At 34.1% G+C, this 12,654-nt stretch overlaps 1 protein-coding gene across 1 annotated transcript in view; it reads right to left on the bottom strand.

Annotated features, from left to right (window-relative positions):
• MED13 (mediator complex subunit 13) overlaps positions 1–12,654 on the bottom strand; it is a 91,920-nt gene that overhangs the window by 71,249 nt on the left and 8,017 nt on the right. Inside the window, exon 3 of the mRNA XM_063108973.1 lies at positions 9,789–9,957. Within this exon, the coding sequence (XP_062965043.1) occupies positions 9,789–9,957 (169 nt within the window). The remainder of the gene's footprint in view (positions 1–9,788; positions 9,958–12,654) is intronic.

Here is a 12,654-nt window from a genome sequence, read left to right as displayed (position 1 = left end):
TCTTTTAAGCATCATCTCTGTGCTCCCCTAGTATCCTATGCTTATCATAATACTTATCACAGCACTGCTATTGTTTATTTAACTCTCTGCCAAGTTATAAATTCCTTAATAAGAGGGGGGCTGGCCTCTGAGCTCAGATGGTTTAAAGTGCAGTGTTGTAACACCAAGGTCAAGGGTTCGGATCCCCATACCAGCCAGCCACCAAAAATTAAATAAAACACTTAATAAAAGGAATTATAACTTCAATACCTATGTAAGATTGAGTTATTGGTCCCAATTCTTCAACCCTCCCCTGCTTGTGGTAAACATACAATATAAAATTTACCATGTTAACTATTTTTAAGTGTACAACTCAGTGGTGTTAAGTACATTCACACTGTTATAAAACAGATCTCCAAAACTCTTTCATCTTGCAAACCTGAAACTTCATACTCATTAAACAATTCCCTTTCCCACGTCTCTCCGGCCCCTATCCTAACCATCATTCTACTTTCTGTTTCTATGAATTTGACTAGTTTAGATAACTCATATAAGTGGAATTATAAAGTATTTGTCTTTTTGTGATTGGTTTTTTTCACTTAGTATAATGTCCCATTCTATAGGTTGCCTTTTCACTCTGGTGACTGTGTCCTTTGACATCAAGTTTTTAGTTTGATATAGTCCTATTTATCTATTTTTGCTTTTGTTACCTGTACTTTTTGGTTTCATATTCAAGAAATCATTGCCAAGTCCAATGTCATTAAGCTTTTCCCCTCTGTTTTCTTCTAGGAGATTTATAGTTAGGCATTACATTTAGGTCTTCAATCCAGTTTTAGTTAATTTCTGTATGTGGTATTAATTCATTCTTCTGCATACAGATATCCAGTTTTCCCAACACCAGGTGTTGAAGAGACTGTCCTTTCCCAACTGAGTGATCTTGGCACTCCTGTCAAAGATCATTTGACTATATACGTAAGGGTTTATTTCTGTGTTCTCTATTCTATTCCATTGGTCCATTTGTCTGTCTTTATGCCAGTACCACACTATTTTAATTTCTGCAGCATTATAAGATGTTTTGTTCATCCCTCACTTTATCCAAGCTCTTTGGTGTGGCTTTGCAGTTCCTTCTGTTAAAGGTGAAACATACTTCCCCTCCCCACCTCTTAACTTTGGGCTTACTTTGTGACTTGCTTTTCCCAAGCAGAAGCTTGAAAAGTGCTTACGCAATTCAGCTTGCCCTCCAGTGCTTCATTCACCACTATAAGAACATGCACTGGCTGCCCCACTTGTCTAAAGAGAAGGAGAAACATATGGAATAGACTTCTACCCAACCTGTAGCTTAAAGCACGGCCTAAGGGGCTGGCCAGTTAGTTCAGCTGGTTAGAGTGCAGTATCGTAACACCAAGGTCATGGATTCGGGTCCCCACACTGGCCAGCCACCAAAATAAAATAAAATAAAGCAGGGCCTAGATTGGATAAAAACCCCAGCTCCCAACCCCCAAGTTGACCTGCATATACATTAGTGAAAACACACAGCTGCCATTTTTAAGCCGCTAAATTTGGGGGATGGTTTGGTTACATAACAAAAGCTGATACAGAAATTGGAACCAAAAGTGAGGTGCTGCCACACAAAAAAACCTAAAATATGTGGCACTGGCTTTGGGACCAGATGGTAGGTGGCAAGGAATACAGGACACTAGGAAAATGAGGAAGAAACTGTTATGGGAGGCTAGAAAATGGTGACCCTTATTATGCAATGGAGAAATACTTATAGAACTGTTACCTGAAATAATATGGAAAACAAAAAACACGCCTAATGAACTTACAGACTTGGAGGATCATATCAAGTCAGAATGTAAACTGGCTGTTACTAGATATACTTGATAAAGTTCTAAAAGAAAGAGAATTCAGAAAAGAACTTGCTGGCTTGCAAGCATAATTTGGAGAATACAAACAGCCCAAAACCTGCAGGGTTGGAAAATGAAAACGTTTCTCAACAAATCAATGGTGTGGCCATTATAACACAGTCCTGGGGATAAAACCAAATCAAGAGTGTGACTCTAATACCCTTTGTTAAGAACACCAAACATGATTCTTGATACCAGTTGAAACATTAATATTTGCGATTTTTAAATTACTTTTAAGCCTAATTTATTTTTTCTCAAAGAAGGTATCTAATGTAAACAACCATACATGCAACTAATTTTGTTACTATATGTGGGAAATGCATATAGCCATATGTGTGCTTTTCTTTCATGTGATTGTCCTCTTTTTTTTTTTCTGACTGGTAAGGGGGCCGTAACTCTCGGCACGGTATGGTCTGCACGACGCTCAGTCAGTGAGTGCACCAGCCATCCCTATATAGGATCCGAACCCGCGGCCTCGGCACTACCAGCGCCGCACTCTCCCTAGTGAGCCACGGGGCTGGCCCTGAGTGTCCTCTTTTCTGATATCATCTTTTACAATTGTCAAGGCTGAGTTATAGAGCATATAAATGCATAACAATAATTTCTAAATTACGCTTATCTTAGCAAATCACTAATATTTAATTTCTGAGAGAGAAACACACCCATCATGCTCATCATATGTATTTACAACAGGCAGAAACCAATTTTTAAAGCATTTTTCTCTCTTAACTATAAAAAAGAACATGAGTCTAAAAGCAAGACAAAATGCTAAAAACTTAATAAATGAAAAACTGACATTCAACCAGCTAGAACGACTATGTATTTTTCAATATTCAAGATTTTTACAAGTTTTTCAGGCAATTTTAGGAGACTTAAATATGTCCTGGTAAAGGTAAATTCTTTTGAAGGGTTTAAAGGGGATTTACTAACTAAAAATACTTATGCCAAGGGAAACATTTATTAAGGAAGAGACTCAAGCAAGAACAACCTATTCTGTAGAGAAATTATAATTTGATTAATTTTAGGGATCAAATAAGTATGCTATAGAAGTGATTATAAAAACTGTGTGCTTACTTAGTAACTGAATAACAAATTTTAAAACCTGAATTGCAAATACTTCCAAGAATATTTGCAAGTATAAGCAATAACCTGAGACACTCTCTTATTCTTTACCTTCAAAAGAAAAAGAGGCTAGGAGATCTGATTTTTATATCTTCATATCTACTGCTCCTTTAATCAGTATAGTTCTTAAAAATACAGCTTTCAACTCTGTTTTATTTCATACAAGAAATATTAGAGAATAAAGATATTCAAGATGGATTTTTCTCTTGGCAAAAAAAGCAAATAATGTGCTAAAAATCTATTTTCCTAAAAAGAGTATTTTAATATGGGAAATATTAAAGAGAAGCACATTAACTTAACTTCTCTTAAATATTATTTAGAAAAATTTAATCTGGTATATACAAAAATCATGAAGACCATCTCAACTTCCCCAGCCGCCTTTCCATACGATATGCCCCATGAGCACTTCACCATTTTAACTTTTAAATCAGGAAAGAAAATTTGACTTTTTGATGTACAGTGATAAATTTGTCTCCAAGGGGTCTTTGTAAAAACCCAATATTCCAAACTGCAAAACACATGACCAGTGCTCTCAGCTTCCACTGTTTACCTGCACTGCCCTACTAACCAGCAACTCTCTCCATCCTGCAGTCTATGATCAGAGAAAAACATAACCTCCTACACTGCAAACGTATCCCAATAGAATCTGATCTTATTGTAATATAAAATGGTTTAAAATAAACCAAGTTTGTGTATGATACTGGAGGAAAAAACTCTAAATATAAGATAAAATTTCTGAGATTCTTATTTCAAAGGCAATACTCTAAGAGCTGGCTAGTTAGCTCCCTTGTTTAGAGCGTGGTCCTGATAACACCAACATTGAGGTTTGATCCCTGTACCACCCAGCCACCCGCCCCCAAAGAAAAGATAAAGGCAATATTCTAGTTATAGAATACTGTAAGACAAAGAGAATGTTAGGTAATACCAACATACTAAATTCAGAATGGCTTTTCTTTCAAGGAAAAATGTTATCACTTATAACATCATTTCATCAAACATTTTTGGTACTTAGCACTTAGAAAGGTACTGTTAAAACAAATAAATGTAACTACAATGACATTCAAGGTACTATTAGCTACTATAGAGGATTGTAGAGAATACTGTTGTTCTCCAGGAGCTTACACTGTAATATCCAAAACAAAATACATGAGTGAGGCAGAATTTTACAGATGAAACATAAAAAGACAATCTTCTGTTGTAGAAAGAAATTCCTCAGTTAAGTACTGAAATCAAACAAAAGATCATTTCTAAAGCAGAAAATAAAGACAAGCTTATAAATTAAGGTTAGCTTCTCTAGTACCAATGGTTTAATATGTACAAGTATACTGCATTAGGAGATGCCATGTCTAATCCATTTTTAGCATTTGTGTAGAAGATACAGAAAGATATCTCATTTTGCTGGTAAAAAATCTGAGGCACAAAGAAGTTGAATGTATTGTCTTAAAATCATAAAACTAGTTAAAAGAAATGTTGACTTAAAACCCTAGTCATCTTAACAGTCAATTAAAAAATGGGTAAAGGACCTGAATAGACATTTCTCCAAAAATTATATACAAGTGGCCACTAGACACGTGAAAAGATGCTCAACACCACTAATCATTAGAGAATTGCAAATTAAAAACACAGTAAGATAACACTTCACATACATAAAGATGGTTACTATTTAAAAAAAAACACCAGGAAATAAGTATTGGTGAGTGCTGCAGATTGAACTGTTTCTATTAAATGAAATCCCCTTTTCAATTCCCACTGTAACTGTTGAGGGTGGGAAATCCTATTATGGTAATTGAAAGGTGGGGCCTTGAAGAGGTGATTAAATTATAGGACCATGCCATAGTGAATGGATTAATAATGGTGGTCAGGGGCATGGTTCTGAGGGCTTTAAAAGGTGAGTACCTGAGGAACAATCTCTCTCTACTCCACCATATTCTGCCATATGAGACCCCTGGGTTGCTGTCGCCACCACCAAGGCCCTCAACAGATGTGTTCCCTGGACTTTGGACTTCCCAGCCTCCAAAACTGTAAGCGATAAATTTCACTTTCTTACAAATTACCCAGTTTCAAGTATTTTGTTAAAAGCAACAGAAATGGATCAATACAGTGAGGGATGTGGAGAAATTGGAATTCTCCTTCATTGCTGGCAGGAATGTAAAATAGTACAGCTGCTGTGGAAAACAGTATGGCAATTCCTCAAAAATATAAACTTAGAATTACCACATGATTCAGCACTTCTGGGTATGCACCCAAAGGAGCTGAAAGCAGGGACCTGAAGAGATATTTCTACACCAATGTTTATAAGTAGCATAATTCACAATAGGCAAAAACTGAAAACAACCCAAATGTCCACTGACAGATAAAAGGATAAACAATATGTGGTATACACACAATGGAATATTATTCAGCCCTAAAAAGAAAAGAAATCTTGTCACATGCTACAACATGGATAAACCTTGAGGACATTATGCTATGTGAAATAAGCCAGATACCAAAGGACAAATATTCTCTGATTCCACTTATATGAGGTAACTAGAATAGTCAAATTCATAAACAGAAAGTGGAATTGTGGTTATCAGGGGCGGGGGGTAGGGAGAGATAAGCAGTGTTATTTTATAGGCAGATTTTCAGTTTGGGGTGATAAAGTTCTAGAAACAGATAGTGGTGATAGATGCACAACAGTTTGAATGTACTTAATGTTACTGAACTGTACACTCAAAAATTTAAGTTTTACGTAATGTACATTTTACTACAATAAAAAAAAAACCCAGTCATCTTAATTCCTAAACTCTTTTTATAACATGTATTCAATTTTCTAAAACTGTCTTACAACTAGGATCTTTTAAAAATTCTAAAGCCCAAGCCACAGTCCAGGTATCAATTTTTTCTAAGCTCTCCAGGTCATTCCTACATCCAGAGAAGTTTGGGAACCACTGCATTAATCTATACTTCTACAGCCTTCAGAGTAACTTTTTTTAATTCTTAAATTTATATGTATAATATCAATATCAGGTATTCTTAACACATCTCAATCAACAAAAGATCTATATTAAAATCCAGAAGAGGGCTGGCCTGTTAGCTCAGCTGGTTAAAGCACGGTGCTGATAACATCTAGGTCCAGGGTTCAGTCCCTATTCTAGCCAGCCACCAAAAAAATAAATAAATAAAATAAATCAAGAAGATAACACTTTATCTGTCTGCTCACTTAAGTGATATACATTACTTACATTATACAGTCAAGAATACTTAGAAAGCAAAAACATTATTCTGGTTTATACCTTCAAGTGCTCTTTTTTGTTGCTGTTTTTACTATTTCCTATCACTTTAAAAAGATGTAGGTGCAGCAAATATAATAGCACAAACAGGTGAAAGTCCTGTAATAAATTCCATATTCTATGTTTTTTTTTTTTTTTTAAAAAAAGGAAGGTGTACAGGGCCCACAATCTGTCTCATATTTTTCATGACTTATAATCCAGCTCCAGTACTTGGTAGCTGTAATGACCTTGGACAAATTACTTAACTTCTCTGTGCTCAAGTTTACTTGTAAAACTGGAGTAACAATAGGGCTATTATGAAAATTAACTGAGTTTCTACATATCAAAACCTTAATTTTGAACATGGTCTGGCCAGTTCTGCTTAGGCAAGGGTTTCTTACTCCCGTCTCTCCTTCAGAAAAATTTTCTCTATTATCTTTCATATTTAAAAGCAATAGTTCAAAAAGACAGATTTGTATGAAATTGCAGTAAGAACCATAGTAAGAAATTAAGGTAAGAAAAATTCAATGGGGAGAAAAAAGGAAGAGAAAGAAGTCTTTCTTAGTACTTAATTTTTCTCATTAAAAAAATGTTCCTAGAAAGCATGAAAATGTGGAAAACTGACCATGCAAATCCTAATGACTCAAGCACCACAGAAAAATGCCATGGGCCATAAGCATTATTATATCATCACTTAAGATTTCGGAAATAATGATACATAACAATCTTGATGACAGACATTACAGACAAACCAGCATAGATAGGCTATGCAGAAAAAAATTAATAGACGTGCCAAGTCTGCTGAATAACTATGCCTAACAGCAGATAAAGGGTACCTTGCGAGAAGGTATGAGTTTCTCTCCGCCTTTGAGATTCTACAGTATACTCACAATTTAACATACGATTCAGATAGAAGATATCTTGCACCAATAAACACTAACAGGTTCAGCTGAGCTTAAAGCCCTAGAACTGTTGTTGATACAAAAGCCAACATACACATTTAACTATCGATGACCTGGAATGTGGCCAGCCCAAACTGAGATGTACTCTAAGTGTAAAATATATACTGGATTTCAAAGACTCAGCACAAAAATAGTAAACTATTTCATTAATATCTTTTGTATATTTAATTACATGGTGAAATATATTATTACAGATATACTGGATTAAATAAACTATATTATTAAAATTTCACCTAGATATTTGGGTTTTGTATTTTTTACTTTTAATGTGCCAACTAGAAAATTTTACATTACATATGTGGCTCCCATTTTATTTCTATTGGACGGTGCTAACCTAGAAAACAAGAAAAGAGGAAATGAATCCTTACAAAACATAATAGCAATAGCTCTTAGCTTTTCTAGAAGATCAGGTTTACAGAGGTAGCAAGGAACTCAACCAAAGGACATCCTAAAGCTACTAACAGATACTAATACATTTCCACCAGAGATTTACATCTCATGGTGCTTATTTTTAATTAATTTTGGAGATCAAGAGATAATGTAAATGCCACATGTGGCAGAAGATAAACACAGCTTTATTTATGAAATCTAAAGCATATTCTTTCATCTCCTGTCTTCAAAAAACTTGTCCAACTTCTTTAGTGAAGTACCAAAAGTATTATTTTATAAATGTAAGGGCTCTGGTGTAAGCAACATTACACAAAAGAACTTTCTGAAATGATGGAAATGCTCTATATCTGTACCGCCCAATACATGAACCATTTGTCATATGAGCACTTGAAATATGGCCCGAAAAACTGAGAAACTAAATTTTTATTTAATTTCAATTAACTGAATTTAAATAGCCACAAGTGGCTAGTGTCTACCATACTTGTAGAAAACAATACAGATCTAAAACAATTTAAATTAAAAAAGGATTAAATTTCTATAGTTTGCCCTAATATTTTAATTACAATTAATTTGGCACAAATACATACGGATGTACTACTGTCCTTCCTGTGAACTTTTACTGCCTCATCACTTAAGACCAAAAATCCCTCAGTCTCTGTGGACTAGGTTCTTTACTAATAATTAACTGTGGGACCCAAGATAAGGGCTTAGAACATACTGAACCAGACATTTGATCTTACTTTCTTTGTTATATCCAGCAAGGATTTATTCCATACTATATGTTTGCGTGTGTGTATATATATACACATGTATGCGTATGTGTGTGTATATATGTAGGTATGTACACGCACACACACACTCTGCCTTTTAAAATTGGGGTTAAAGATAACTATCTTACACAGAGTAAAAATATCAAAAAAGTTTTACCAACTCAGCAATATATTTCTTTTCTGTAGAAATTATATGGCTATATCTGTAGTTGAGGGAATGTGGTAAGATATAAGTACACATTAAAATCAAACATGTTCCTTATTAACATATTTCCCTCCTCTTACAATCTCATCTGCCACTTAGTAAAACCTCCTATGTGAAGACATACTGTAAGATATTAGACAGTTGTCTAAAAAAGAATTCCTTACTAATATCTTTCTATCCTGCATACCTTCCTAGATGCATTTAAAACTCTTGCTAAATATACAAACTTAATTGCCCTCTCAGCGAAATGGCCCTAATAGATTCAACATGACAAAAAACTTAGCCAAATACAAACTTAGGAAAGTTCTTATTCAAGGTAATCTCATTCAGATGCACTCTCAAACATCACGAGTTCGGAAAATCTTCTACTGAGAGAGTGAAACCTATAGTAAATCATTGGTACTTCTTATAGTCCATTTACCTGCAGTCTCACTAGCGAACTCAGTGACTGTTATCTGATCCAGTCCCCTGCAATGTAGGAAAACACCTAAACTGTTCAAGACAAAACACTGGTCATTCTTTTAATCAAACGTGAAGAATGGTTTGTCTCAGTGGCTAATCAACACTATAGTTGCGGGGTTCTTTACAGCTAAGGTAGCTGTATCACTAGAATTTGATTCTATCTCCTCTCTTTCAGTCCCTGAAGACTGTTAAACAGACAATTAACTACACATAAGTCCAAATTATTAGAAGATGAGAATCCTTTTTTTTGTTTGTTTGTTTTTTTAAAAAGGGGGAAGAAAGAAGATAAGAAAAAGGTAAGGAATATTATTTTCTCCTTTGTTCAGATCAAACCAGCACACATTTTCTTCCCTAACAACTCTGTTATTCTTTTTAAGAATGTTTATACCAGTTTAGGGCTGGCCAGTTAGCTCACTTGGTTAGAGCATGGTGTTGGAAACAGCAAGATCAAGAGTTCAGATTCCCATAACAGCCAGCCATGGGGATGGGCTTATATCACTTTAACTAAAAGTGAATTGATCACTAAGCCAAAATAGCATATATATATGATACTTCTATTTCATACAATCTGGAAATGCATTAATTTATAATTCAATCTTTCTGAGTAAATCATGATGATGAGTATTTGGGAGTAGGTGGATAAGGAGGAGGATATTAGCTTGTTTCATTCCACATTCTCTATGAAGCCATAAAAATGAACAAACCTAAAGAAATAAAGTAAGAGTTTAAATAAGATCACTTACCTTTTATTTATAGGTTTTTCATCTTTTTCATAAGGCTTTACAAACCACTTGCCAATACGTACAAAGTTCCGGTTCATTAAACACCGTTCCAACAGATTGTGAACTGCTTTGAAAAGCAGGGTACGGCATTCATAGGAAAGTCCATTCTCCCACACTCCATCTTCCTCTTCTAAAAGAGAAATAAAGGAAACAAAAAGTAAAGTAGTGGCACTACAGCTTTTCAAAGCCAAGTAAAAAAATGTTAGTTTAAACTCTATATTCATAAACCCTACTTCACCTCAGAATATTAAGCTATAATCACTTCAATATATCTCTAGACATTATAATATCAGGTTTCAAAGTTACTCCACAAGGAATAAAAAACCTAAGTGCCATACAGTCTATTAAATAAACTGAAAACTACTTTTCCACGGTATACAAAGGCAATGATATCATAAACATACTGATTTGGTTTCTGTATCAATGAAAAGGACACTTGTTCATATTACCTGAAATATATTAAACACACTCTACACCTATGATGCCAATTTCTAAGCTGGCTCACCTGTTAGTTACTTTGTCCTAATTCCTTCAGTCATTCAACCTGCCAAAAAAACTAGCCAGTTAATAATTAAACTCAAAACACTTCATGTCCCTCTGCATTCTAACCCATGATTCAAATATAAAACTAAGTGATGAATAAAAAGGAAGTTACTGGTGCAGGGCTTAACACACAGTGCATTATCAGCCACCTTAAGTCTCAATTCAACCAAATGATTCCCATGATTACTATTCAGTATAGGATCCTCTACTTGGGGGGAGAAATTTAAAAATTTAAAGACTTAAATTTTAAATGGCAGTTCTGTCATATAAAGTCATATTTTCACTAACTATACAGCCTCAATTTTGCCAGCAATTCTAGTAATCACTCCAAGTTAATCTACAAAAAAAAAAAAAAATTCAGATAGTCAATTTTGAGATAAGTCTGGATGTAGTTCAGAAAAAAAATTTTTCACTCTTTATCCATTTCATATTTATAACAAAGCATCCAATGAATCCTGCTAAAAGTAATGATAGATAACACTTCAGCATTTTAACTTATATCATAATATTTTAAAGTACTTAGTTCAAATATAATTAAGTATCCTCCTACAGCCTTTATACCTCTATAAACATTTTGTAAGTACAGGTCATCTCCATTTAATTTTTAAGTAAAAATAAATGACAGAACCTTTCTCAACTTAACACTAAATATGTATATACTATACCCATAGAAAAATTATAGATATACTATGAGCTTTTGAATAAAAGCAGAGACATGTATTAAGAGTGACGCTGTTTATATTCAGAACTTATATAACAAATGCGTAGTATAAACATTAACTAAAAAGCATGACAGTGGACTTTATCTGCACTAGAAACTCTGTGCCACTACAAAGGTTAATGTGGATTTTGTGTTCTTTAAAGTTTTTCCTAAATTATAAGACATGGTTTTTCTAAAAAGGTAAGCTTTTTTAAAAAATGAGGTAAGCTTTAGAAAATGACAATATTTAAGAACTGAAATAAAAGAATTTTTAAAATCATTAACATTAAGCATTAATATTAAATAGGAAAATTTTATTTTCTACTATACTTGGAGGCACCCTCATCTTCTTCCACTTAAAGCCAAAACATTTATGAGTTTCACTTTATTAAAAAAAAAATTAATTAGGCTAGGAAAAAAGGGAAGCATCACATGACTTCACTTTAATAACTTAAAAAGGTCTAGATCACAAGCATATTTACACGTTGCTAAGAGAAAAAAAAAACATTTCTCAATTTATCTGCTTTCAGCTTAATCAAGTCTTATCATTTCAAAATTAAATAATACATTAAAACTTTCATCTCAAAGTATGTGACTTATGACCACTAAAAATATACATGCTCTTAATTCCAGTAAAATTATTTTGGAAATATCTCCCAATTCTTCACCTCTTTATCATCTACTTAGTATCCTTTATTTTCGTCACATTTTACATAAAAAATCCCTACCTTCTAAGAAACAAAATGGTTGGAACATTTGTCCTATGTAATTAGCCATTACCAAATCTTTTCCTTAACTACATGTAAGTTTTAAAGCAAAGACCCAAAACACAGTTATCGTTACACATATCAGAGTCGTACAGTTGCTATAAACTTCAAATTATTCATTTAAAACTTAAGAATGAATTTGCCTTCTTCTCAAAAACAGTAAATAAAAAATCTTTGAAACCATAAAAGCTACAATACAATAATTTATAAAATTTCACGTAAAATCTATTTCAAGGCTGGCTGGTTAGCCCAGTTGGTTACAGCATGGTGTTGACAACACCAAGGTCCAGGGTTCAATCCCCGTTATTGGCCAGTTGTGCCCCTCTGCACCTCACCCCCCCCAAAAAAATCTATTTCAGTCAAACCTGCAGTGAAATGATTTAAGAATACAATGTGGTTTAGAAAAGTTATCAGTATTAATTTTCAAGCATTTCTCCGTCACTACTCTGAACTAAATCTAAAGAAACTCAGGTGAACTTAATGTTTGAGTGGGGGAGTGAAGTCCCTCATGTCCCCAACTCTCATTAACACTAAATGGAAGTTATGCACAGAACAAAGAAGTACAGGTCACCTGTTGGGGTTTTCTAAAGCCAACAAATCTCTGAAGTACAACTTCACTTATATGGCAAGTGACTACACAACAACTACACTAAGGTAATACAATTTTATTTTTCATTGCTGAGGAAATAATGAGAGAAAGTTCTAATAATGCTCAATGAAAAGTTGAGGGTTTTGGGTTTGGTTTGGTTTTTGGTGGGGAAGGTACTTAGAAACAAGAAAGCCTACTGAGTCAAGTTTCTAATATCCTGATGTTGTA

Source organism: Cynocephalus volans, chromosome 10 (genome assembly GCF_027409185.1).
Source record: "Cynocephalus volans isolate mCynVol1 chromosome 10, mCynVol1.pri, whole genome shotgun sequence".
Lineage (NCBI taxonomy): Eukaryota > Metazoa > Chordata > Mammalia > Dermoptera > Cynocephalidae > Cynocephalus > Cynocephalus volans.
This window is presented reverse-complemented; position numbering and strand designations above follow the sequence as displayed.